Source organism: Trachypithecus francoisi, unplaced genomic scaffold (genome assembly GCF_009764315.1).
Source record: "Trachypithecus francoisi isolate TF-2019V2 unplaced genomic scaffold, Tfra_2.0 Lachesis_group21, whole genome shotgun sequence".
Classification (NCBI taxonomy): Eukaryota; Metazoa; Chordata; class Mammalia; order Primates; family Cercopithecidae; genus Trachypithecus; species Trachypithecus francoisi.
This window is the reverse complement of record NW_022681467.1, coordinates 50,292,260-50,318,942: the sequence shown is the minus strand read 5'-3', so window position 1 is coordinate 50,318,942 and position 26,683 is coordinate 50,292,260. Positions and strand designations below refer to the sequence as shown.

The following is a 26,683-nucleotide window of genomic DNA, read 5'->3' as shown; positions in this document are numbered from 1 at the left end:
AGAAGAGTAGCGGTGGCAATACTTATATCAGATTAAATAGGCTTTAAGTAAGAGACAAAGAAGGACACTATAATGATAAAAAGGTGAATTCACCAGTAAGATATAGCAATTATAATATATATGTATCCTGTACCAGAGCAACCAAATATATGAAGTAAACATTTATTGATAGAATTGAAGTGAGAAAGAGAAAGCAACACCATAATAGTAGGAGATTTCAATACCCCACTTTCAATAACAGATAGGACATCCAAAGAGAATATAAGTAAGAAAACAGAGTGCTTGAACAACACTGAAGACCAATTATACTTAAGAGACAAATACAGTCAATAGCAGCAGAATACACTTTCTTATTAAGTGCACATAGGATAGATCATGTGTTAGGTAACAAAACGAATCTTGACGAATTTAAGTATCTTTCCCAACCACAACATAATAAAACCAAAAAACAGTAACAGAATTAAGTATCTTTCCCAACCACCATGGAATAAAACTAAAAAACAATTAACAGAAGGAAAACTGAAAAACAATCACAGCATGTGGAAATTAAACAGCACAATCTTAAACAACCAATAGATCAAAGAAGGAGCCAAAAGGGAATTTGGAAAATATCCTTAGCTGAATGAAAACAAATACACAGCATACCAAAATTTGTGTGAAGTAGCAAAATCAATACTAAGAAAGAAGATTATAATGGTAAATGCCTACATTAAAAAAGAAGAGAGACCTCAAATAAACAACCTAAATTTACACCCCAAGGAACTAGAAACAGAGCAAACTATGCCCAAAGTAAGAAGAAAGGAAATAATAAAAATTAGATTAGAACTAAATGAAATGGAGAATAGAAAAGCATTAGGAAAAAACAGTGAAACCAAGAATTGTTTTTTGAAAGATCAATGAAATTGACAAACAGCTAGGTTAAGGAAAATAAGTGGAGTCTAATCAGAAATGAAAGGAGATACTAGTGCTGATGCCACAGAAATGAAAAGGATTATGAAACTACAATGAATGATGATACACCAAGGAAAAGTCAACAGCTTGGATAACCTAGAAAAGGTAGATAAATTTTTGGAAACATACAACCTATGTAGACTGAATCATGAAGAAACAGAAACTTGGAACAAACCTGTAACTATTAAGGGATTCAATAATTAATCATAAATCTTCCAACAAAGAAATACACATGATCAGATAGCTTTTTTTTGTATTTCTTTGTTGGAAGAAATGTTGGTGTATTCCATGAAACATTTAAAGAAGAACTAATGCAAATTCTTCTGAACCTCTTCAAAAAAATTAAAGAGGAAGGAACACTTCCAAATTTATTTTGTGAGACCAACATTACTGTGATACCAAAGCCAGTCAAAGACACTACAAGTAAAGAAAAGTGCAGGCCAATATCATTGATGAATATAGATGCAAATTTCTCAACAAAATACTAGCAAACTGAATTCAGCAGCATATTAAATGGATAATATATCATGATCTAGTGGGGTTTATCTCTCAGATGCAAGGGTTCGACATAGCAAGAAGGAGACACCACATTAACAGAAGAAAGGATGAAAAGTATATCATCACCTCAACAGATGCAGAAAAGGCATTTGACAAATTTCAATACATTTCATGATAAAAACACTCAACAAAATGGGAATAGAAAAAAATTACTTTAACATGATGAAGACCATATACTCAATGATGAAAAACAAAAACTTTTTTTTCCTAAGATCAAGAGCAAGTCAAAAGGTGCCCACTGTCACCACATTTATTCAATAAGGTAATAGAATTCCTAGCTAGAGCAATTAGACAAGAAAGAGAAGCAAAAGGCATCAATATCTGAAGGGAAGAAGTAAAATTATCTCCATTTGCTGATGACATAATTTTGTATGTAGAAAACCCTAAAGATTCTATCCACACACAAAAAATTGTTAGAACAAATAAACAAATTCAGTAAAATGGCATGATACAAAACCAACATACAAAAAAATAAACAAATTCAGTAAAATGGCATGATACAAAATCAACATACAAAAAATCAGTTGTATTTATATACACTAACAATAAACAATCCCAAATGAAAATTAAGAAAGTGATCTCATTTATTATTGCATCAAGAAAACCCAAAATATTTAGGAATAAATGTAACCAAGTGGGTGAAATATTTGTACACTGAAAACTAGAAAACACTGAAGAAATTAATTTTAAAAGACACAGATAAATGGCAAGGCATTCTGCTTTCATAGATTGAAAGACTTAACATTGTTAAAATTTCCATACTATCTACAATGATCTACAGATTCAATGTAATCTCTATCAAAATCCCAGGGGAGTTTTCAGAAATAGATAAAGCAATGCTAAAATTCATATGAAAATACAAAGAACCTTATAGAGTCAAAACAATCAACATAAAAGAACAAAGCCAGAGTTGCTTCAAAATATACTACAAAGCTACAATAATCTAAATAATATGGTACTGGTACATAGGCAAACATATAGATACATGGAACAGAAAGAGAACCTGGAAATAAATTGATGCTTATACAATAAAATGGTCTTTCACAAGGGTGTCAAGTTTACACAATGGGAAAATGATAGGCTTTTCAACCAGTGATGCTGCAAAATCTGTATATTCATATAAAAAATAATGAAATTCTACCCTTACTTCACCATAAACAAAAAATCAATTCAAAATGGATTAGAGACTTAAATGTAAGACCTGAAACTATAAAACTCCTAGAATAAAACAGAGGGAAAAGGCTTTATGACAGTAGTCTTGACAGTGATTTCTTGGATATGAGACCCAAAGCGCAGGCAATGAAAGCAAAAATAGACAAGTAGGACTACATCAAACTAAAATGTTTATACATAGCAGAGAAAAAATCAACAGAGTGAAAAGGCAACCTACAGCATGAGAAAAATATCTGCAAACTATATCCTTGATAAAGGATTAATAGCCCAAATACACAAGAAATTTGTATAACTCAATAGCAAAAATAATAAAAGTAAAAATAACTAAGCCAATTTTAAAATGGGCAAGTGTCTATTCAAAGATAGACATTTTTCCAAAGAAGATATACACTGACCAATGGATATATGAGAAGATTCTCAACATCACTAATCATCAGAAAAAGGCAAATGAAAACCGTAATCACAACCTCCTATCTGTTAGGATGGCTATTATCAGTAAAAAACAACCCCACAGACCTAAAAGATAAGGAGTGTTAGCAAGGATGTGGAGACACTGGAACCTTTGTGCACTTTTGATGGAAATGTAAAAAGGTGCAGCCACTTAAGGAAAGGGTGACAGATAAAGATGTGTTGCTGTAAACTGTTAAGATTTTGGAATTATTGCCATAGAAGACGTTGGCTAATACACCCTCTGTTTGATTTCCTTTTGGCCAAGGATTTTCATAGAGTTTTCTCTCAAATTCCATTGTGCAATAATATTGTTTCTTGTGTGAAGAAGACCAGATTTCCTAGCCAAATTCCTAATAATCAGGAAAGTCCACTAGAACATTGGCTATCAAGTTGAATCATGTTTTCTTTTTAATTTTCAAAGGAAACCTAACACAGTGTCCCATTATATGGATGCAGAGCTAGTATAAGGAAATAAAGAAATGAATTCCACTCTAATCCTCTTCCCAATAGTAACAATTATAAATCTACTTCTCAAGAAAGAAGCCCATTCACTTTAATCAAACACAGAATACTGAATGATTTTAAAGTAATACTAAATTCTCTGGATGATACAACATCCTTGGTAAACTATTATTAAACCCATTGTAAGGATCAGTAAAGTGAAAATCAAAGACGTAACTTAATTATAATTTCATAGAAAGGAAGGGATGCAGCCACACTCAAATCTAGAACTTCTGGCTTCTAAAAGAAGTATGTTTTTCCTAATACTACTCTCCATAGCAAGTGTTCCTTAAAAATCAAATAATAACATATGAATGAATCCATGACAGGCTGAGAAAATCAGCAAATGAATAAAATTAAAGTGGTCTTAGAGAGAAATATGTTAAAGGATATTTCTGAAAATCATAAACTTTATCTTTAAAAGTACATCACTTGGAAGTGGGAAAAAATGAATACAAATCTTAATTTCTATGTAAAAATAAAGTATTTGTCAATTCAAAAGAAGGCAGTCTCAACTGAACTCATCTTCCTTACTTGCACTTTAAAATGTGGAAGACAAACTCAGCTTCTCAAAACCACCTGGTTTTATGTGGGTACATATGGCAGGCACCATGGTTTAAAGCCCACACAGGCTACCACTCAAGTGAAATTTAAGACACACAGCATAGGAATCTGGATGCCAGGTCCTGTGGCAAAGCACATATAGTAAAAAACAGAAATCTCAAGACTGCAGTTCAGTGCATCTTTATTCGTTACACAACTGTGTAGTCACCATACAGAGCAACATATAAAAACAATTTCAGTCAATCCCACCCCTTCCTGGTCATTACGGCCCACATATAAAACCACCATTCTGACCTCAATCACCATTCATTAGTTCTTTCTTTTAAAAACTTTTTATAAAAATAGAATATCATATTTTTTGTGTGTGTCTGGATTCATTCAACCAGTATCATGTCTGTGAGATTCATCCATGCAGTTGAAAATGTAAGAAGTTTTGGCTTCTGAGCAGTAGTCCATTATGTGGATGACCATTTTATTTATTTAAAGTTTATTTTAAACTTTTATTTGCTTTCATTTTATAGGTATCTCTTATAGAAACATATAACTGATTTTTAGAAATATAAAGTCGGATTATTACACTTTTATCCAATCTAAGGCATTGTCTTTTGATATAGATGTTAAATCAATTTAAACTAATTATGATGACTGACATTTTAGGAATCTTTTCAGTCCTCTTTTATTCTTTCTAAATCTTTTCAGGCTTCATTTTTTTAAAGGTGTTCTTTGTTTTCTGCCTCTGTTCTTTTCTCCAGGAATTCTGTGTTCATGATTTTCTTTTTCAAAATTGTATTTTTAAGATTTTCAAATACAGAAAAACTAAAAGAATAATGCAACAAACACCAATGTATCCTCTACTTAGGATGAACAATTATTAAGATTTGCTACTTTTATTTTTTGATGTATCCTCTCTTTATATATAAATGCAATGAGTGTTTGCGTGCATGTGCATGTTCACACACGTGCACATACTTGCTTTTGGTTAAATGATTTGAAAGTAAATCATATAATTTATCTCTACAACTCCAGCAAATATTTCTTACAAATAACCCAGTTGGCCTGTAATCCCAGCACCTTGGGAGGCCAAGGTGGGTGGATCATTTGAGGTCAGGAGTTTGAGACCAGCCTGACCAACATGGTGAAAGCCCACCTCTACTAAAAATGCAAAAATTAGCTGGGCACGGTGGCGGGCACCTATAGTCCCAGCTACTCAGGAGGCTGAGGCAGGATAATAGCTTGAACCTGGGAAGTGGAGGTTGCAGTGAGCTGAGATAGCGCCACTGCACTCCTCCAGCCTGGGTGACAGAGCGAGACTCTGTCTCAAAAATAAAATAACAGGGTTGTCTCACATTACTTCAAAGCCATTTACACAACTAAGAAAATAGGCAATAGTTCCTCATATATTTAACTTCCATGCCATATCCAAGGTTCCCTAAACCTCCCCAAAACGATTTTTAGAGCTGTGTCCATGCCTCTCCACCATCACTCCAATCCAGAATCCCATGAGGATTCATGCCTTGAGTCTCTTTGTATCTCTGAGTCTCTTTAATTTAGAGAAGTCCATATTTTTTAAATGATTCCTGCCTGTTGAAAAGATCATGTTAGTTTTCTTGCAGAATGTTCCACATTCTAGATCTGTCTGTTTTCCCACAGTGACCTTCATTTTTCTATTCCCTGTGCTTCTTCTAAAATGGAAGTTACATTTAAAAGTGTGATGAGATTCAGATAAACATTTTTGTTAAGAATGCTTTGCAAGTGATGCTGAGGACTTCACACGGCATTACATCATAAGGCAAAGAATGCTAGAAAATCCCTCCATGAATGAGGCTCAGCTTGATCACTTGGAAGTAGCTGCCATTTCTGTTTACAGTAAAATAGCAATTTTCCTAATTGTCATTAGAGCCAGGTGATGTTTTGGCATCACCTACTATCCTGTTTCCCAAACATTTCAGCAAACAGTCTTAGCGTTCATCTAAGGCTGTCCTCTGCATCAAAATACTATTTTTTTAAATCCCGCAGTTTGTCCTCCTAAGCCTACATGTCTATGGGTGCCAGGTTCAAGATAAACATTGACTGAAGACATTTTTCCTGTTTCTACTCCACAATGCTTTTCACTAATATAATCTGCAGAGATCCCGATTATTACTAGAGTCACTATTGTTATTCAATTTTTAAATTTCAAAAATGTGTAACTACTGCATTTAGTCACATGAGCAAGTTCAACTCTTTCGAATTTACTCTGCCTGTTTAGCTGACATCAGTGCCCACCACATAGTCCTTGTAGGCACAGACATCCTCATCCTCAGCTTTTAACTTAGATATGTCAATAGGTGAGCTGCTATACACACTCAGGTAGCTTCCTCAAGAAAGGAACAGTGGCATTAAAACATCACATCATCATCAGTCCTCTTCATGGGCATTTCAGCAGAAATAGACAGCTGGCTGTTATCACAACCACAAGTTCGAACTATACTTATTAAGGATATGAAGAAAGCCAAGCAAAGGTGGATACAGGTGTCCATCTAGTCCTGTGGAGAAAGGATATGGGTGATGCTCTGCTTCTCAGGTCTTTTGGCGGCATTTGCGTTCCATCATTCCTTCCATCATGCCTTCAAAACCTCCCCAGGCAGCACAACATCCTTCCTTCGACAGAGACTTGTGGCAGATGGGGAAGGCGGTCCGGCTCGCCTTTCCTGGAGCAGTGCAGGAAATGACAGAAGGCTACCTTGTTGGTGATGTGCTTTTTGGCTCCAGCATGTGATTATGTTGGATGGCACTGCCTGAAAAATCAGTCTGAACAAACTTTGATTCTCTCTTCTCAAGATATATTCGAACTGCATGTGTTCTTCCCACACACTCTGGGGTCCTCTAAAAGAAATGGCTCTGTTTGCACAGTTGGAAGAAGTAAAGCTGCACACTGAAGTTCTGCTTATCTAGTGGGCAGCCCTTTGGAAATCTCAGAAAGCTCCCATATACCTCTCTGCAAGCATGGCTGGAACTCTCAGAAAGCTCCCATACACCTCTCTGCAAGCATGGCCTTACTGTGATGCTAGAGGTCATTATGTGGAAGACACTCTACTGAAATCAAGTCAATGCACAGCCAACTTTATTATCTTTTTTTTTTTTTTTTGAGATGGAGTCTCCCTCTGTCGCCCAGGCTGGAGTGCAGTGGTGCGATCTTGGCTCACTGCAACCTCTGCCTCCCAGTTTCAATCGATTCTCCTGCCTCAGCCTCTCGAGTAGCTGGGACTACAGGCATCTGCCACTGCGCCCGGCTAATTTTTTGCATTTTTAGTAGAGACGGGGTTTTGTCATGTTAGCCAGGATGGTCTTGATCTCTTGACCTCAGGATCCACTTGCCTCAGCCCAAAGTTCTGGGATTACAGGTTTGAGCCACCGCGCCCGGTCTAACTTTATTAATTTAAGAGCCCAACTTTATTTTATCTTTAAAGCACAACTGAAATCCATTTCATTTATGTGGTCTCTTTCCGTTGCTCCCTAGAAGCATTCTTCCTGCTCCGGCTTTGTACTTGCTCTTCTTTTGCCTGGAAACACTTCCTCTAGCTACGCCATTGGCTCACTCTCACCCTACCATCAGTGACTTGCATATTACCTCTTAATGAGACCATTCCTGATTACTCTGCTTAAAACTGCAACCCTCTCCTTCCGTACTTCCTATCCTCTATTCCTGCTTTAATTTTCTCTTTGGCATTTATCAGTAACACCAGTACATTACATATTTTGCTTATATATATTTCTTTCTGTCTCCCTCTATTTCCTCTATTGCGTCAGCCCAAAGTTCTGGGATTACAGGTTTGAGTCACAGCGCCCGGCCAACTTTATTATCTTAAGAGCCCAGCTTTATTTTATCTTTAAAGCCCAACTGAAATCCTGCAGTAGGGTCAGGGTTTCCTCTGCTGTATTTGCCACCATATCCACATTGCCAAGAACCATGCTTTGTACAGGGTAGACCCTCAGTAAGTATTTGTTAAATTAAAGTTCTACTCCCAGAGGTGAATATTGGCATCATCCCCACTGCAAAAGCAAGAAGGCTGAGAGGCACAGCGATGTCATTAACATACCCAGGGTTGGACCATTCCCAACCCGTGGCAGAGGCAGGCGAACTCCAGAGAATGATTATTTAGACCAAGTCTGCACAAGTGCAACAGAAGCACACAAAGGAAAAGATCCAATAATCTGATCCATACGGTTCCCAAAGGTCCCGAGACCTAAAAAAAAAGGGGGGGGGGCTCCCTGCCTTGCTTATGAGCCATTTGTAGAACCTTAAACAAAAGATATTATGATAGCATAATAACAATAATGATGGCAGTGGCTGACATTCATTTGGTTCTTAATTATATGCCAGGTATTAAGTTCTAAACACTTCACATCAATCACGTCATTTAATTTTTTTCCAATCTTCTAACTGGCTGGCACTATTGTGTTCCCATTGTACGTATAAGAATGTTGCGACGTAAAGAGGTTAATTTGTTCATACAGATGGCAAATAACTGAGACAGTAATTCGAACACAGAAAATTGAATAACTCTTTACTAAACCACCAAATGAATATAGAGAAAAAGATCAGAGAGGCCATCATTTCTCGGTTAGGCCTTGTTAGTCCTAAGGTGGATCTCGAAGGATGAGCATGGGTTTATGAGGCAAAGAAAACAAAGATAAGCTTCCAGGCAAAAGAAGCTACATGTGCGCAAGCATAAGATGGCAGAGTTTGGTATGACATAGGGAAGAGTGATGGGAGGAAGGTGGCAACAGGAAACTGATGAGCATGAGGCTGGAGCAGCCGGATCAGAGCTAGATCCTAAAGGGTCTGGTGCACTGCACTCAGGAGTTTAGGGTGAATCATAAGATCTGAAAAGCACAAATTAAGAGGCTTAAGCAGGCAAATGGAACAGTCATATTTACGCACTAGAAAGATGATTCCATAGGCCAGTGGTCCTCAGTCTGGGGAAGATTTTGCCCACTCCCCCTTCCCAGAGATATTTGGCAATGTCTGAAGATATTTTTGGCTGTCAGAATTAAGAAGATGCTGCTGGCATCCGGTTGGTCAAAGCCAAGGATGCTGCCAAAGGTCCTACAATGCGCAGGACAGCCTCTCACAACCAAAATGTCAACAGTGCTGATGTTATATATAGTAAAAGTGGACAATGAACAAGGCAGCTGCATCATACAACTATAAGAAGCACCACTCCAATGGAATCTCTGGGAATGACACCTCCTGGATTTGAGCCTTGTCCAGCTGGCTTGGCCACACGTTTTGACCTTTAACCATGAGAAGGATGGGAACCAGACCTGAGGGCAGGAGAGGAGGTCCTGAGAGCTCAGCAGACAAAACAGCAGACAAAACAGCAAAAAGTGATTAAGACTGTCACCTAGGTAAGAATAAGGAGGAATAAAAAAGCAGGGAGATATTTAAGAAACAGTTAATTACTATACAGTTCTTGGTTTCTAGCTTTCTGAGTATCAAATACACAAAGTACTGTGATTCCATCAAAGGAAAGAAATACTCAACACTCTCCTAAATTACAGATAAATCTTTATGCCATCCAATTAGGAATTTCCAAAAATGGACTGCCAAATTAATTTGCCTGTTTAAAGCCATACCCCAGATGTCTTATTCATCATAAATGATAGTATTCATTGAAATAAATGCTTAACAGCCAACAATTAACAAAGTGGTCATACTTTAAAAGTTTAATTTGCTACCGATATAGTTTTGCATGAACAACTTGGAAAACAATTGCAAATTCCACAATTCAATTTTCCAAATGGATTATTTTGTAACTAGACAGGGAAACTGTTGAAATTTCTTCTGCTGTTTCAAAAAGATTCCTACAATGGGATTTTTAAAGGCACATTCCCTTGAGGAACTGGCATACTCCTGTCAGAATTATGCAATTAGTCTGCATTTTGTGGGACTATCAACTGTGTTTCTGGTGTGCTGCAAAGTCAAAAGCCATTTTTATTAAAAAAGGATCTGATTTCCAATTTTTCCCTTTCTTTTGCTGAGGATCATTTACAGATGATGATTTATTTATGTTTACCAAGTAAAAACAAGACTGCTGTCTACAAGGTAATTTTCCGCCTTGCTTTGTAGCTTGTATCCTAATTATTTTTTCCCTTGTGGGACTGAATGAATTAAGCGAGCAATTCACTTTGTAGGTGCAAATTGCAAAGCTCTGCACAAGCCTCAAATCATTTCATTCTTAAAAAAAAATGTAAAGTAAAATTATCCTACAGAAAATAGAGGCACAAGCCCCTTTAACTCTTGTAGGTTGTCTTCAAAAATAAAACTAACATGAAAACCATCCATTTCTGAGTCCACAATGTTTCTGAAGTGTTAACAAATAACCCAATTAAATTATAACAATTATTTTTATATAATTATGTTTAAAATGGCAGAATACTCTAAAGTACTCTACTAAGCATTTCTATTAAAAATTTCCAAAAGATGTTGTATAATGTGTTACAAAACTTTTAACCTTTTCATATTACCTTTTCTAGAAAAACACCAGTGACTTAAATATACAGTGCCAGTGAGCAGGGAAAAGCAAGCAAAGAGAAACACTCTCAGTTCTCATCAAAAATTTTATCCACAAGACATTTCATCCAAGCTCCCCCCAGGACCCTTGAACATGGCAGTTTAAGCAAATACTTTATTAATATTTTCTTCAGAAAGAACCAGTCTAGACAGTCATAGTCCAGCCCCCATATATATGGCTTCATTCTTTCCAAAAATATCTACATGCCCTTGGTCACTTAAAATAGGGACTAGCGCCTGTCTGAGTTATAAATGTGGACGTCTCCTCGAAGAGTGGATCTTTACTTGTCCATGTGAAATAACTAAAATATCCATTTGTGCATTGTGTCTGCCTTTAAAAATGCTTAAGTTGAAAAGTTTACATCTGAAATTTACAGAGAAAATGGAATCTGACATGAGGAGGACTTTCATAAGCTGTCAGTGGGTGGATGATTTTATATAACCTTTCTAGAGACATCTGGTGTAACTAGAAAAATCTTAAAGGTGCAGGCTATTACCTGGTAACCTCACTTTTAAGCCTGTTTCGTCCACAAATATTAGTCTGAGCACATAAAAATAGTTGCACACGTTCTTTACTGTAATATAATTTGCATTAGCAGAAAATTGGAAATATTTTTGCCCACCAATTTGGGTATGCTTACACAGATTATGGTGTATTGATACTAAACAGTACCCTGGAGCTGTTAAATTAAGGAGGTATAGCCATTAATTACTGACTTCGAATTAAAGTCAAAACACGAGGAAAAGGGGAGTAGGGTAATTCGTGTGATCATATAATTTATCTCATTAACCACAATATTTTGAATATGAAAGGAATTGCCACTATAATTTATGCAAGAACCACAAGCTCACCAAATGTGTCCTATGGAAACCTGAATTTATGGACTACTTAAATATAATATGTATAATATGTAATGAATTACTCCATATTAGCTCTAAAACTAATTTATATGTATGTGAGAATGTGTTTCTGTATGTGTAGACAGAGGAAAGAGTTTGGAAAATGTACATTAAACTATTAGCATTTTTTTCTGATGACAGGGATTAGGGTCCAACATCAGATTTTTTTTCATTTTAGTTCATACATTTCAGAATCATTTATATTTGTTACAAAAACAATGTTTTTGTAATAACATACAGAATAAGAAGTGTAAAGAGAAAAAATAAATCTGCAAAAAAAAATTTAAACAGATTAGTAGAGTTCCATCTTTTGTCAACAGAATTTCTTGGACAATGACTGCCTTGGCTAATAATAGCCTGTGATTTCTCCCGAACGGAAAAACTATCTGACAAACTTTTCACCAACTTGAGAAAACCCACCCTTTCCTTTTGGCATCATTTACAAAGAGATTATATGTGTACTTGGACTATCTTTAGGTGTGTATGCACATATGCATACAAATGTGAAACTGGACAGAGTGGATCCTAGAGATACACGTTATTAAGAAATTCATGTAAGAAACACATATGAATGGAGGAAAAACATCTACGATCAATTCACTTCATAAGTAAAGTTTGGTTTTGTCTCGTTTTTCTTATTTCATTATATGTATTGTGTGTTTCTTAAGACTATAACTAAGCTAACCAAAAACAAATAGTCCAATGACAGACTAAACAAATTAAACTTTCATAAACTGATAAAAACCTGAGGCTCCTCCCAAAACGCAAAGACAATTAATCATTTCTAAGATTAGTTAAATAATTGTGGGGTAGGAGAGAAAACTAGATGATTGTTTTGTCATATCATAGGCCAAAAATGACTGGCTTATACAAATTAGATACTCAATTTTAAAAACCTTAAAATTTAATACAAATTAAATGAAGTAATCAGGTATAAATATAATAAAATGTACAGGATTTGAAGGCTGAACATTAGAAGATGCTGATGAAACACATTTTTAAAATCCTCTAATAAATGGAGAATCATACCATGTTCATGAATGGATTTAACACAGAAAAGATATCAGTTCTCTCACAATTTGATCTACAGGCTTAACATAATTCTCAAAATCCCAAGGATTTTCTGTAGATATAGACAGGCTTATTTTTAAGTTTTATGGAAAAGCACAGCCACTAGATAACTTTGAAAAAGAGAATAAAGTGAAATGAATCACTCTACCCAATATTAAAGATTACTATATAGCTACAGTAATCAAGAGAGTATGATATTGGCAGAGAAACAGATATACAGCTCAATGGAAAAGAATAGAGAATCCAGGAACAGACTCACATAAATATGCTCAAATAATTTTTGACAAAGGTAAAAAAGCAATTCAATGAGGAAAGAATAATTTTTTTTCAACAAATGGTAGCGGAATAATTGGACAATCACAGGGAAAAAGAATTAAACTCAATCCACATTTCACTCCTAATACAAAAATTAAACTCAAAATGAATCATATTTCAATGTAAAACTTAAAACTATAACTTCTTTCCTAAGAAAAAAAACAAGAAAATCTTTAGGATCTAAGTTCAGGCAAGGAGTTCTTAGACTTGACACCAAAAGCATGAGCAATAAAAGTAAAAATTCATAAATTGGATCTCATCAAAATTAATACTTTTCTTCTGCAAAAGATCCTGTTAAGAGGGTGAAAGAAAAATCTATGCATTAGGAGAACGTATTTGGAAGCACATATCTGACACATATATATACACATACACACACACACGCACACACTCCCAATACTCAATAGTTAAAAAAAAAAAAAAAAGAAAATAGGTCAAATACATAAAGGGACATTTCATAGAAGATATACAGAAGCATGTTCAACATCATTAGCCACTAGGGAATGCAAATTAAAACCACAATGAAATGTCACTATTAGAATGACTAAAATAAATATTTTTTATTTATCACTTGAGGCCAGGGGATATCACTTGAGGCCAGGAGTTCAAGTCCAGCTTGGGCACCTCATCTCTACAAAGCATTAAAAAATTAGCCAGGCATGGTGGTGCATGCCTGTAGTCCTAGCTACTCGGTAGGCTGAGGTGACAGGATCTCTTGAGGCCAGACCTTCAAGGCTACAGTGAACCATAATCATGCCGCTGCACTCCAGCCTGGGTGACAGAGCAAGATCCTATCTCAAAAAGAAAAGAATTGACGAAAATAAAAATAGTGACACCACCAAATGCCAAATGCTGGTGAGAATGCAGAGAAACTGGATTGCTCATACATTGCTCATGGGACTGTAAAATGGCAGAGTCCCTCTGGAACACAGTTGGACAGCTTTTCACAAAACTAAACGTGCACCTACCATATGACCCAGCAATTACATTCTTCAGAATTTACCCCAGAAATGGAGAGGAGGTGGGGACAACTTATGTTCATTCAACATGAACTTGAATATTCATACCAATTTTATTTGTAATGACGAGAAACTAAAAAACGACCCAGATGTTCCTCAGTGGATGAATGTATGCAAACTCCGGTAATGCATCCTATGGATTACTGCTTAGCAATAAAAGAGAATGGACTATTGCTATGCACAGCAACTTGGATAAGTCCCAAGGGAGTTATGGTGCGTGAAGAAGGCCAATCCCAAATGATTACATATTCTTGAAAAGAAAAAAAATTGTAGAAATGGGAAACAGATTAGTGCCTGCTGGGGTGGTGGGGTGGTGGGGTGGGAGGACTGGAGGATGTGATTACGAAAGGGCAACACAAAAAGTCCTTTTGCTGATGGAAATGTTCAGGGTTTTTTTTTTTTTTTTTTTCTGAGACAGAGTCACACCTGTCACACCAGGCTGGAGTGCAGTGGCCTGATCTCGGCTCACTGCACCCTCCGCCTCCCAGCTTCAAGTGATTCTCCTGCCTCAGCCTCCTGAGTAGCTAGGACTACAGGCATACGCCACCACGCCTGGCTAATTTTTTTGTATTTTTTAGTAGAGACGTGGTTTCACCCTGTTGGCCAAGATGGTTTCCTGACCTTGTGATCCGCCCGCCTCGGCCTCCCAAAGTGCCGGGATTACAGGCATGAGCCACCACGCCCGGCCATGTTCAGTATCTTAATGTGGTGAGGGATACAAGAACCTGCAGGTGACAACATGCACATAGTAAGCTTCCTGGAGCTTATAGTATACTAGCAGTAAACAAATATACAAGTAGATTACTTTTTTTTTTTAAGAGACAATGTTAGAGAGACTATGTTGAGACTATGTTGCTCAGGCTGCTCTCAAACTCCTGGGCTCAAGTGATCCTCCCACCTCAGCCTCCCAAAATATTGAGATCACAGGCATGAGCCACTGCACCTGGCCAACATAATTTCAACAGTGAGAAAGGCTATGTACTGAATATATGGTAGCTTTTCTTGTCCACAGTTTCTGTTTCAGAGGTTTCAGGTTACCTATGGTCAGCTGTGCTCTGAAAATAGGTGAGTATGGTACAATAGATACTTTGAGAGAGAGAGGCCACATTCATATAACTTTTATTACAGTATATTGTTATAATTATTCTCTTTTATTATTAGTTATTGTCAATCTCTTATTGTGCCTAATTTATGAATTTATCATAGTTATGTATATATAGGAAAAAACATAGAATATATAGGGTTGACAACTATACAGTTTCAACCATCCACTGGGGGTCTTGGAATATATCCCCCACACAGAAAGGGAGAGTACAGTACTAAAGAAATGTGATTCTGACTAGCATAGAGTATTCAAATAGGGCCCTTTTCAGGCACTGAAATTGAGCTAAACCCTGGAGGAAGAGAAAAAAAAAATGGGGGAGAGCTCGATAGACCAAAGGAACGGAAACTGCAAAGGCTTTGAGACAGCAGAAGTGAAGGGAGGTCATTGTAGCAAAGTGACAAGTGGCATGGCAGGTCGGAGAAATGTGCTGGAGCAGAATCATCCAGGGCCTCGGAGCCCAGGGTACTGGCAGCGAGCTTTGATAGAATTCTAAGGGTGATGGGAAGGCTCAAAAAGAAAAAAAGAAATCTTGCAGAGGCACAGCTTTGAAACCATCTTGTACTTGCAACTCACAGGTGATATCTGACCCAACGTTTGTGACTCCTGCCCCAGTAGATGTTCCAACATGGGGCTAACATCACCTTTGACCTTGTTTCAACCATGGTCATACTACATGGTATATGTATATTTTCTCTCTCTCTCTGATTTTGTTCTTTGTGTTTTCTTTGAAACCTGTCGTTCTGGCATATAAAACATTCAGCTTTCCAATCACAATTAGGGTATCCTTACAGAGGAGGCATAGACACAAATTTGTCCTTGACGGTTTTAATGGTGGTATTGACCAAAATAATATTTCGTGAAGCGTGTGTATCTCTAATAAAAATGTTATTATAGCTGAAGTATTTGTAATGTTTTCCATCACAATGAATGTATATATATATAAACTATAAATAACTGAAAGAAAATAGGAGTCTAGGTCCATCACAAATAAAGTATGATGATAGTTTTATTTGTAATTTACACATATTAAAATAGTAGACCTACTAAGCATAGTGTCACATGTTGCCTCCTGGGAATACCATTGCTTCCTCTTTCTAGCATTAGTTCAAGGGGTAAATAAGAGATTTAAAAAAATTTTAAAGGCAGCTTTCAGGCCAGTCACGCAGAGAGATATTCAATTTGTCCTTTCTTGTATCAACTAAAAGATCTTTGCTTCCATTCTCTCTCGAAACAATGGAACGTGTGACAAGAGTGAGCCCACATTGCTGTAAGACAAGAACCTTGTACTGAATAACAGGAAAGCAAAAAAAAAAAAAAAAAGCACAAACCTGACAAATAGAGAAGAGGAAAGCAACGGGGACAGGCAATAAGATCATTAACAAATGAGACTGATATAAGAATCACTTTCTAACATTTATGGGGAAGGGCACAGGGGTTTAAGCATGTTACTGAATATTCCACATACAGTAGAATATTTATTGAAAGTAAAGTAAGGGTCACAATTTGTAAGTAAGAAGAGAGTTGATGAGATTCCATAAATGAGCCAAATCATTAACTCTCTAAAGGGGAGGAATCTGTTGGTAATGCTGGAAGTCAATAAAACAAGAAACAAAGTTACAAACACATCATTGAGAGTTACAGAGGCAATCACCAGGAAAATGAACACCAGGGAACGACAATGGTGATTAAGCCTCGGGAGGTGAATTCATTTCCTAGAATAGGGTTGTAGTAACAAAGTACTGGGTTCTTGCACAACAGAAATGTATGCTGTCACAGTTCTGGAGGCCAGAGCCCAAAATCAAGGCACTGGTGGGTTGGTTCCTACTGGAGGCTGTGAGGGAGAGTCTGTTCCATGCATCTCTCCTACGGTCTGGTGGCTGCTGGCAGTCCTTGCCACTTTTGGCTCTTAATTGCATCACTCCAGTCTCTGCCTGTCTTCACATGGCTTTCTTCCTGTGGGTCTGTGTCTCTTCTTGTAAGGGTATCAGCTATGGGACTGGGGTCCACCCTAATCCAATAATCCCACTGCAACTTGAATACATCTACAAAGATCCTAGCTCCAAATTAAGTTACATCCACAGGTATCAGCAGTTACACCTTAGGCATATATTTTTGGGAGGTCGCAATTCAACCCACAACAGAAGGGTGGGAATAAAGTAGGCACTACTACTTTTCATGATAAGCTCTTCAATACCATTTGATTTTTCTTAACCTTCTGCATGTTTTAGATTTTTTTTAAAAATGTAAACATGTGTACAAATGAGACCTGGCACAGTGGCTTGTGCCTGTAATCCCAGCACTTTGGGAGGCCCAGGAGGGAGGATCACTTGAGCCCATGAGTTTGAGACCAGCATGGACAACATAGCAAGACCCTGTCTCTACAAATAATAAAAAAATCAGCTGGGCATGGTGGTGCACGCCTATAGTTCCAGCAACTCGGGGGGCTGATGTGGGAGGACTGCTTAAGCTCAGGAGGCAGAGGTTGCAATGAGCCGAGATAGCACCACTGCACTCCAGTCTGTATGGCAAAGCAAGACCCTGTCTCAAATAATAATAATAATAAGTAAAATTTAAAATATGATGTCATTATCTCTGTTATTAGAGGGTCTTCTCCATAAGACAAAACTATGCGTGTGCTCAGATGACAGAGAATTTGGCATGTGAGTCGCACGACCCTTTTAATTCTCAATACAACAGGGTTCCCTAACATTTCTACTACGCAATACTAGTATAAGTAGGCCAAGAATCATTTCCTGGGAACCCTAAGTGTCTGTGGAATCCAAAGCACCTACTTTGCATGAGACACTATGCTGGAAAGATAGATACAAAGATGAATAAAGCATGGTTTCTATCTTTAAGAAATTCAAATCCAGTGGACAGTGACCATGTCAGGATACTCCTGACTGTGAATAATAGGATTCCCTATCCAGAGTGCATTGGATGATGAGGAAATTTTACTACATCTCTATTAGCTAGGACTCTGGTGCACATGAGAGAAAATCCAACATTATAAAGGCTTAAACAAGAAAGAAGTTTATTCCTCTCATATAAAACAAAACCAGAGGTAGGTAGCCTTGGGCTGCCCTGGTATTCTATGGTGTCAGGGAGCACAGACCAGCCCTGAACACCCAATTCCAGGCTTCTACCTGTTGCTGTGCTACCCTCAATCCATAAGCTTTCGAGTATCATGGGCCAAGATGGCTGACGCCCATTTTCGAATCAGCAGGAAAGAGCAAGAGAAAAAGAAGGGCATGTGTCTTCTGTGCTTATTCGCCTGAGGCCAGGAATCAGTTGCAGGAACATATCTCGCTGCACAGGGGTCTTTACTATGGGTTGCCTTATCTCCAACGAGAAATCAGATATCCATTACCAAAGAAGAAGGGGTCGGCCCTAACCGGACAGAACCTGCCACCACCGTGGAAATAAAGCCCTGCTTTCATCATGACCAGTGCATCCAGGCAGAGCGGGTCCAGCAGATGAACCACCTCAGGCAAAGTCGAGAAGACTCATGGGGAGGTGAAGACAGAGCAGAGACTTTGAGGGATGGATAAATGTTTGCCACATGGACCAGGAAAGAACAGGGGTCTATACAGCGGGAGGGCTGCATGCAAACCTTGTGACAGATTGATTTGGGAGGGAATATGGGAGAGAGTAAGTCAAAGAAAACTCCCTGGCTTCTGCCTTGAATCACAGAATGGATCTTGATGCCGTACAATGAGCCACGGAAGCCCATAAAGTAACCAAGCTCAGGCCGGGCGCGGTGTCTCACGCCTGTAATCCCAGCACTTTGGGAGACCGAGGAGGGTGGATCACCTGAGGTCAGGAGTTCAAGACCAGCCTGCCCAGCTTGGTGAAACCCCGTCTCTACTAAAAATACAAAAAATTAGCTGGGCGTGGTGGTGGATGCCTGTAATCCCAGCTACTCAGGAGGCTGAGGCAGAAGAATCACTTGAACCCAGGAGATGGAAGTTGCAGTGAGCTGAGATCCCACCATTGCACTCCAGCCTGGGCAATAAGAGCAAAACTCCATCTCAAAAAAAAAAAAAAAAAGGAAAGAAAAGAAAAAAAGAAACCAAGCTCGGGTAGGAAAGAGTTCATTCAGTTTTGAATGGGTTTCAGGAGTCTTTGGCACTCTGGTGCAGACTCATACTTCCTTGACTAGGAAAAGTACTTAAATTGGAAAACATAGGGTTTTTTCGTACTACAGTTAACCTCTTCTATCTATCTATTCCTTAGAAGTATGGGTATGGAATTATCACCTGGGAAAAACATTAGAGTAATAATCCACAGTTTAATTTATGAAGATGTAAAGAGTCATGCCCTCTTTGGCATAAGCTTAGGAAACTTCTAGAACATGGCATGGTGGGTAGTTTCCTACATGAGGAGGGGATGGCTCTAAAGTAAATATCTGAGTATTGAAGGGGGGGGCTATAACATTTTATGATTTTGAAAAGACATATTATAGACAGCCATATCGGAAGAGGAAATGTTTTAAATGAGGAAGAAACTGAGTGAAAAAAGAATGAATCATTAGTACAGAAAAAGTTATCTCTCTCTCTCTCTCTCTCTCTCTCTCTCTCTCTCACACACACACACACACACACACACACACACACAGATAAGTTGGATGAAATTCCAGATAAATAAATTTTAGGACATTAGCTCATTGTGTGGAACCTAGAATCCTATTTTTGCAGAAATCAGGAACAAGGTCAGACATTGAGCTTAGGAGATACAAGTGACCTAGTCATTACATAAAGGATAGAATGACAGAACCAATAAGACTAAAGGTGTTTGGTAGAATAAAAATAATAATGATAATTAATCCCTACAGTTAGAGAGTTGTTCCCTTTTCAAATACATTCACATTCATTTAATACACACATTAACCCTGATTTTGATAAAGTAGAAACGATCGTCCCTAGTTGTTTCCTGTTGAAACAACAATAGGTAACACATGAGAGCAGCATATTCCAGACTGTGTTCCCTAGAATTAAATTTATTTGTTCCCTGGAATACATAATTTAAAAAAATAGTTCCATGGAAATGCTGACTCAAAGTCCCTCCAATTTCTTAACTGTAGGACTTTTCAGAGCCTGTGAGGGGCTGCAGTGGGCTATGAATCTCAAAGATGGGTCCATAAATGTTGCATTTCCCAATTTCTTTGACCACACAATGTTTAATCATGAAAGGTTCTTTCGATACACTCTGTGGTACACATTTTGGGAAACACTAAACACAGGATTTGCTGGACTTGTTCTTCTGGTCCAAGGTGAACTGAATCCCTGCAGACTCAGCCATGTGTGACGATGAGGAAGCGAATGTTTAACTTGCCTGGGAGGCCACCTTTACACAGAAAGAGGGTGACTTGTCAGACATACACGGTGGCAAAGCTGGGATTGGAACTCAGACTTCCTAAATCCAGGACCGGCATACTTCCCGCCACACCATTTGCCTTGGTCTCAAAAGCGGTCAATAGTCGTCTTTCTACTCTATTTCATCTCGAGTGTTACTCATCTTGAAAAAGTAAAACTATGCACAGAAACTTTCATCCCCTTCTCATTAGTGTAAGCAACATTATTTCCTGAATGAAAACATGGAACGGGTGTTTAACAAGAAGGTCAGGAACTATATTTAAAGTCACTGGAGTCTTAATATTGTTGGAATTACAGTTAATCAAATTCACAGCCATCTCTGACAGCTATGGGTGCTTGAGGGGTGCTTCATGGTGGAAGTAAAGAAATGAAAAATGAATTGTTCTATATGTGCATTATTCATATATTTATTTTCCAGTTTTTGCAGGAGTGTACCTCAAGCTACATTTTCAGTGAGGGGGGACCAAATTTTAAAATTCTACAGTCTTTTTCTTGTGTTGAAACTTCTAAAAAGAGTCAGATATGCAAAACTGGTATATTCTTCTTAATAATATCTTTAAAAATAAAATGGGAGAAGTACTGTGTTCTTATCAATGCTACAGATTTCCTCCGGGCGGGATATGTCTGCATGCACCACACCACCTCCGTATTCATCAAATAGCATGATGTACATTTCCTCATTTCTTTTGGAAATTGCTTTATTTATATTAGAATAAACTCTAAAATTTGGTCACGGTGTGCTACTTATAACCCGAGTATTTTATTATCAAGATTCATAAATTACACAGCCTTTAGATGAAAAATGCATATCTCAGAATTACTCCAGCTTTTTATATGCCCCAAGAGATTAATACTAAATGTATCAGATCTAAAAGAGTAGAGGATGAATCAGCTACAGGAATTCATCAAGGGCTTGGAGGCTAAATGTAGATAATTCTTCCGTTCTAATGCTTTGAACTTTGGTTAATGATTATTATAGATGAAAGAGAATGTGGCTTACCAAGTTCCCCAAAGATTTACATATTAAATTCCAGAGCCAGCAGGTAGAGTCTGAAATAGAGCAAGTTTGTCCTCAACTTCCCTTTCTTCATTTCACATTCAAGCAAGAGCTTTTTCATCCATTTTGGTTTTATATTTTTCTGTCCTCCTAAAACATCCAAATCCTGGTTTTTTCTGCCTCCATCACTGCCCACCCTATTTTCTTCAAATCAAAATTCCTTTTTCTGGTTTCAGATGCCTCAAGTACAGATTTCTTCTGGTAAGCTAAATAAAAGTATGACACATAGACATCTGTATGTATTCCGTTTCCTCTATTGATAACATTTCTTGCTTTTCAGCCAATACTTTTTAAAGTGTTCACTATGTGTTAGATTCTGGTAACTAATAGTGAATCATGTCTCCCATGTCCCCAAAAACCGTGTCTCTGTAGACCTTATTTTATGCAGGGGAAAGAGGAAGACAATAGGAAACAGCCAAGCAAGTGCGTTATGTTATGGTGCCTCCTAAGAAGAGAAATAAGAGGGATGTGGAAGGCAGTGACTAGGTGGGTTCTATTTCCAACAAGGAGTCAAGAAATGGCCTCTCTTAGAGGAACAATTTGAGCAACGCACTGAACAAAGTAAGGGAGTGAGCTCTGTGGGTACCTGGGGGAGAACATTCCAGGAAAAGGGAAGAGTAGGTGTAAAGGGTAGGAGGTGCTTGGCATCTTCTAAGGAAAGAGAGGAGCCCAGGGCACCTGGAGCAGAGGAAGGTGGGATTAAGGAAACTCAGAGATGAGGTTAAAAGGGCAGCAGGAAATCAAATCATGTGATCACATAGACCAGGGACCCTCACCCCTGGGCAGCAGATGGGTACTGGACCAGTACTGGTCTACAGCCTATTAGGAACCAGGCTACACCGCAGGAGGTGAACAAGCATTCCTGCCTGAGCTCCACCTCCTGATTCTCATAGGAGTGTAAACTCTATTGTGAACCTAGGGATCTAGGTTGCCTGCTCCTTATGAGAATCTAATGCCTGATCATTTGAGGTGGAACAGTTTCATCCCGAAACTAATCCCACCCCCAACCCCGTCTGTGGAAAAATTGTCTTCCATGAAACCTGTCCCGGTGCCAGAAAGGTTGGGGACCACTGGCGTAGACCATTATAACACCTTGGCTGAGAGTGTTGCAGCAAAGAATGTTGTAATGTCATACAAGTGTTTCGAACAGACTCTAGAAGCCCAAGAATTTGGCAGTCCACTGCCTAGGACCCCAGTGGTAGCAGTAGAGGCTGTGAGCTGTGTTCAGAGTCTCCATACATTTTGAGCATACGGCCAACATCATTTGCCAATGGATGGGATTTGAGGAGTTCCTATAACGTATTCCTCATTTATCTTCTTTCTTCTCTTAGGTATGTATAGGTCTATCAGTAAAACATAGCCTATTTCTTATTTTTTCTACATTCAGAAAGGTTGGCATATGGAATTGTAAAAAATCAGATATGTGGATTGTGAAGAACCAAACATATTTGGAACTCTACCAAGACAAAAAAAGGATCAATGGCCACACACAATGACCAAACAGTACAGGGCCTCGTGGTGAATTGCAAAGTTATAGACTGGCTAAGGTTCTCAAGAGAAGACCTGATGTGTAACTATAATTTCTGGCCACCTAAAGCTTTGTCTGTGTCTAGATGATAAGCCAAACATCTTCCTGGGTATTTTGATTCTCCTTTAAAGAAAAGGCTGTTTGAGCTAAAATAAAGCAAGTCACCCTTATAGCATTGCTCGCCATGTTGTTATAAGATAAAATACTGGATACATGAGGGATAGCTGGGCCATCATACGTCTGATTCAAAATGACTGGAAACAAATAGTTGGGAGTGTTATAGAAGTGGAGAGTTTGGCTCAAGATTATTTGCAGGGTTCAGAGTTATGCTATCACTGGCTTCATGGATCACTGTGCCTAAATAATACATTCGCAATTCAACAACTCTTCCCTGAGAACAAAAAATAGATATATTTGAATAGCATCATTTCATATTTGGCAAATGAAAGATAAATGATAGAGGAAATCTGGATTCAAAAAGGTATAAGTGGGTTCTCCTTTGGAGAGAAGGAAGGCTGGGAGTGGAAGCCTTGGAATGTAGAACTGCTTCATGGGGTGACAGGGAAATGAAACGCATGGAAGATGCCACCCCTGACTCCCTTTTCTACCTGTCCCAGAAGCTTGTTTTGTGCCTATTCTTCCCTTATGTACATACAGATGTGCCTATAAAGTAGAGCATAGTCCTTCTTTCTCTAATTTGAGAAGAAATGCAACTTCCCCTACTGTTTTCATCATCATATAAACCAAAGTCAACACAGACCCTTTATAAGATGCCAAAAAGTCACTACTTTTGGTGGATTTGCACAAAAGGAAAGACTGTTCACTTCCCCCACCTAGCCAAGTTTCTGTTCTAATAGATCGATTGGTTTCACATAAAAGTTTAAATGGCAAAGAAGCCTGGCCCCAGTAAATTCTCACCAAATGAGGCTTAAAGAATCTTCAAGATGGAAAGCCAAAATTAAAATGTTCTATCATTAAAATAAGCATAGTTCCTTCACAGACAAAAGAGTAGTATTTTCTCCACATGAAAATAACCAGAGCCTTGGAGGAGTGTTAACCATGTGCTTTCACATGTTTCCATGAAAAAAGAAAATACATAGGCTGCGTGTTAACAAGGACCATGGAAATATACTGCCATGTAGAGGGAAATACTTAGCTAATTTGTGAAACCAAGTGGTAAGTAAATCTTGTACTTACCTTAATGAGTTCTAACACACAATGACTGTTTTTAGTGAGGAAGTCTCACTACCACTAAGAAAATTTAGTCATCAAACTTAAAGAAATCAACAAATGGGTCGAACTTCCTCTTCGTCCACAGTTACCTGTTTTCTGCTTCTTCCCCTCCCTTCTCTCCCCACATTCTCCAAGCATTGAATGAGTGTCTTTCTGCATCAGGCAGTGTCTGAGACACAATGAGATCCAGTCCTCATCCTCTCAGGGTTTCAGTGTAGGGAGTACAAGAACATGATAAGTCCCATTGCAGAGATTGGAAAACAACAAGAACAGCTACAGCAAATAGCAGGAAACCAGAAGAGTGACTTTACATTAGTCAATTACTTGAAACAATTAGCAAGCAGATGTTATTTTAGGGGTGTTTTGTCCTTGGAAAAGGTATTGCTTGTACTTTTGTTAAATAATTTAGGCAAGTCTTCAGACTCAGTAATTCCAGTTGCCTCCCTGTAAACAGATTTCTGGAAAGCTACAGCAATTGAATCTTACCTTATGATAACACCTGAAATATGCAGCACGTTCATCAGAAAATTTCTCCAATCTTTTTGGACCTTTGCTTGAAGCTTTCTTGAATACTAACCAGCATCGTTGATAAATCTGGAAGGAAATACAAAGACTGAGCTCAGCATCTTCCCTGACTGACATTTGCATTTAAATGTTTTCTTTTTGGCGTTTCCACCTGTGAAATATTTGCAAGCCAGAAATGTGATGTTGCTTTGGGAAAATAAAGTTTTAAAAATCAAAATTATTTCCACAATGGGCATATTATGTGCCATTCAGACAATTACTGGAATCAAAAGAAAATAAGTATTTGAAGATAAATTTCTTCATGCTTTGATAGCAATATCACTAGGTCTATTTCAGAAAAAGTCCCAGAGATAAAAATCCCAAATAAGGACAAATAAAATAGGCGTTCAAGGTGCATGCTAGAATTTCAAGTGCAATTAAATCTGAAAATCATGGGCTTGGTCTATGCTAAAGATCTCATTGCCCATCCTAGAATCTGACAGCTCATGGTTGTCATGGGATATTCTTAATAATGGATAGTGAAGAGTTGGACCAGGCACTAAACTAACTAGCTAATAATTGGCTGATTAACACCAACCAAATTCTTGCTTAGGATATTCAACCCAGAGACCTGAAGATCACTGCCAGAGGTGCAGACCAAATTGAAAGGCCAATGCCAGTAGGTTTACACAGAAGTTGTTGGCCGTGTTGAATCACTTGCAGGAGAGTTAAGCAGTGGAACCTGCTACAGGGAACTAGATCATTTCTACTCTAGGTAAAAGAGACAATTTAGTTCTTCACCATCTTCCAATTCCTAATATTGAGATCTAGCCTTTCCTCTGGGTTTCTTGGAAATCATCTATATCCCAAAGAACCCATTACCATCAACATCACTGCAACTTTTAATTAAGCTAGCTTGAATGGGGGTCTGATTCTAGCAGCCAAAACTACCCTGAAGAAAATAACTAGTAAAAAATACACGAGTACATTAAAATATTAGTAATGCTACAGAGAGAAAATGCAAAGAGCTAATGAGCATATAAAAGTTCTCAAAAAGCAAAATAAAGTGAGACTTTTTTAAACCTAAAAATTAATGAGTATATATATATATATATATGTGTGTGTATATATATATATATTATTTTTTTTTTTTGAGACAGAGTCTGGTCTCGCTTTGTCGCCCAGGCTGGAGTGAGGTGGTGCTATCTTGGCTCACTGCAACCTCTGCCTCACGGGTTGAAGCGATTCTCTTGCATCAGACTCCTGAGTAGCTGGAATTACAGGCAAGCGCCACCACGCCCGGCTAATTTTTGTATTTTTTTTAGTAGAGACGGAGTTTCACCATGTTGGTAAGGCTGGACTCAAACTCCTCACCTCGTGATCCACCCACCTCGACCTCCCAAAGCGCTGGGATTACAGGCGTGAGCCACCACGCCCGGCAAATGAGTATAAATTAATAATAGTATTTACTGATGGCAAATGTCTGAGTGGCACTATTGTACTTGACTGGTGATCTTTAAAGGTCACCTGACAATAAATAACCTTAAAAGAATAGAAATCATGCCTGTAATCCCAGCACTTTGGGAGGCCGAGGCAGGCGATCACAACGTAAGAAGATCGAGACCATCCTGACTAACACGGTGAAACCCCGTCTCTACTAAAAATACAAAAAATTAGCTGGGCATGGTGGCGGGCGCCTGTAGCCCCAGCTACTCGGGAGGCTGAGGCAGGAGAATGGCGTAAACCCGGGAGGTGGAGCTTACAGTGAGTGGAGATGGCGCCACTGCACTCCAGCGTGGGCGACAGAGCGAGACTGTCTCAAA

General features: G+C 38.2%; 1 protein-coding gene across 2 annotated transcripts in view; it reads right to left on the bottom strand.

Annotated features, from left to right (window-relative positions):
* Positions 1–26,683, bottom strand: part of DOK5 (docking protein 5) — a 172,909-nt gene that overhangs the window by 68,170 nt on the left and 78,056 nt on the right. For both annotated transcript variants that reach the window (XM_033186791.1, XM_033186789.1), the window contains exon 2: positions 24,843–24,950. In XM_033186791.1, coding sequence (XP_033042682.1) covers positions 24,843–24,950 — 108 coding nt within the window. The remainder of the gene's footprint in view (positions 1–24,842; positions 24,951–26,683) is intronic.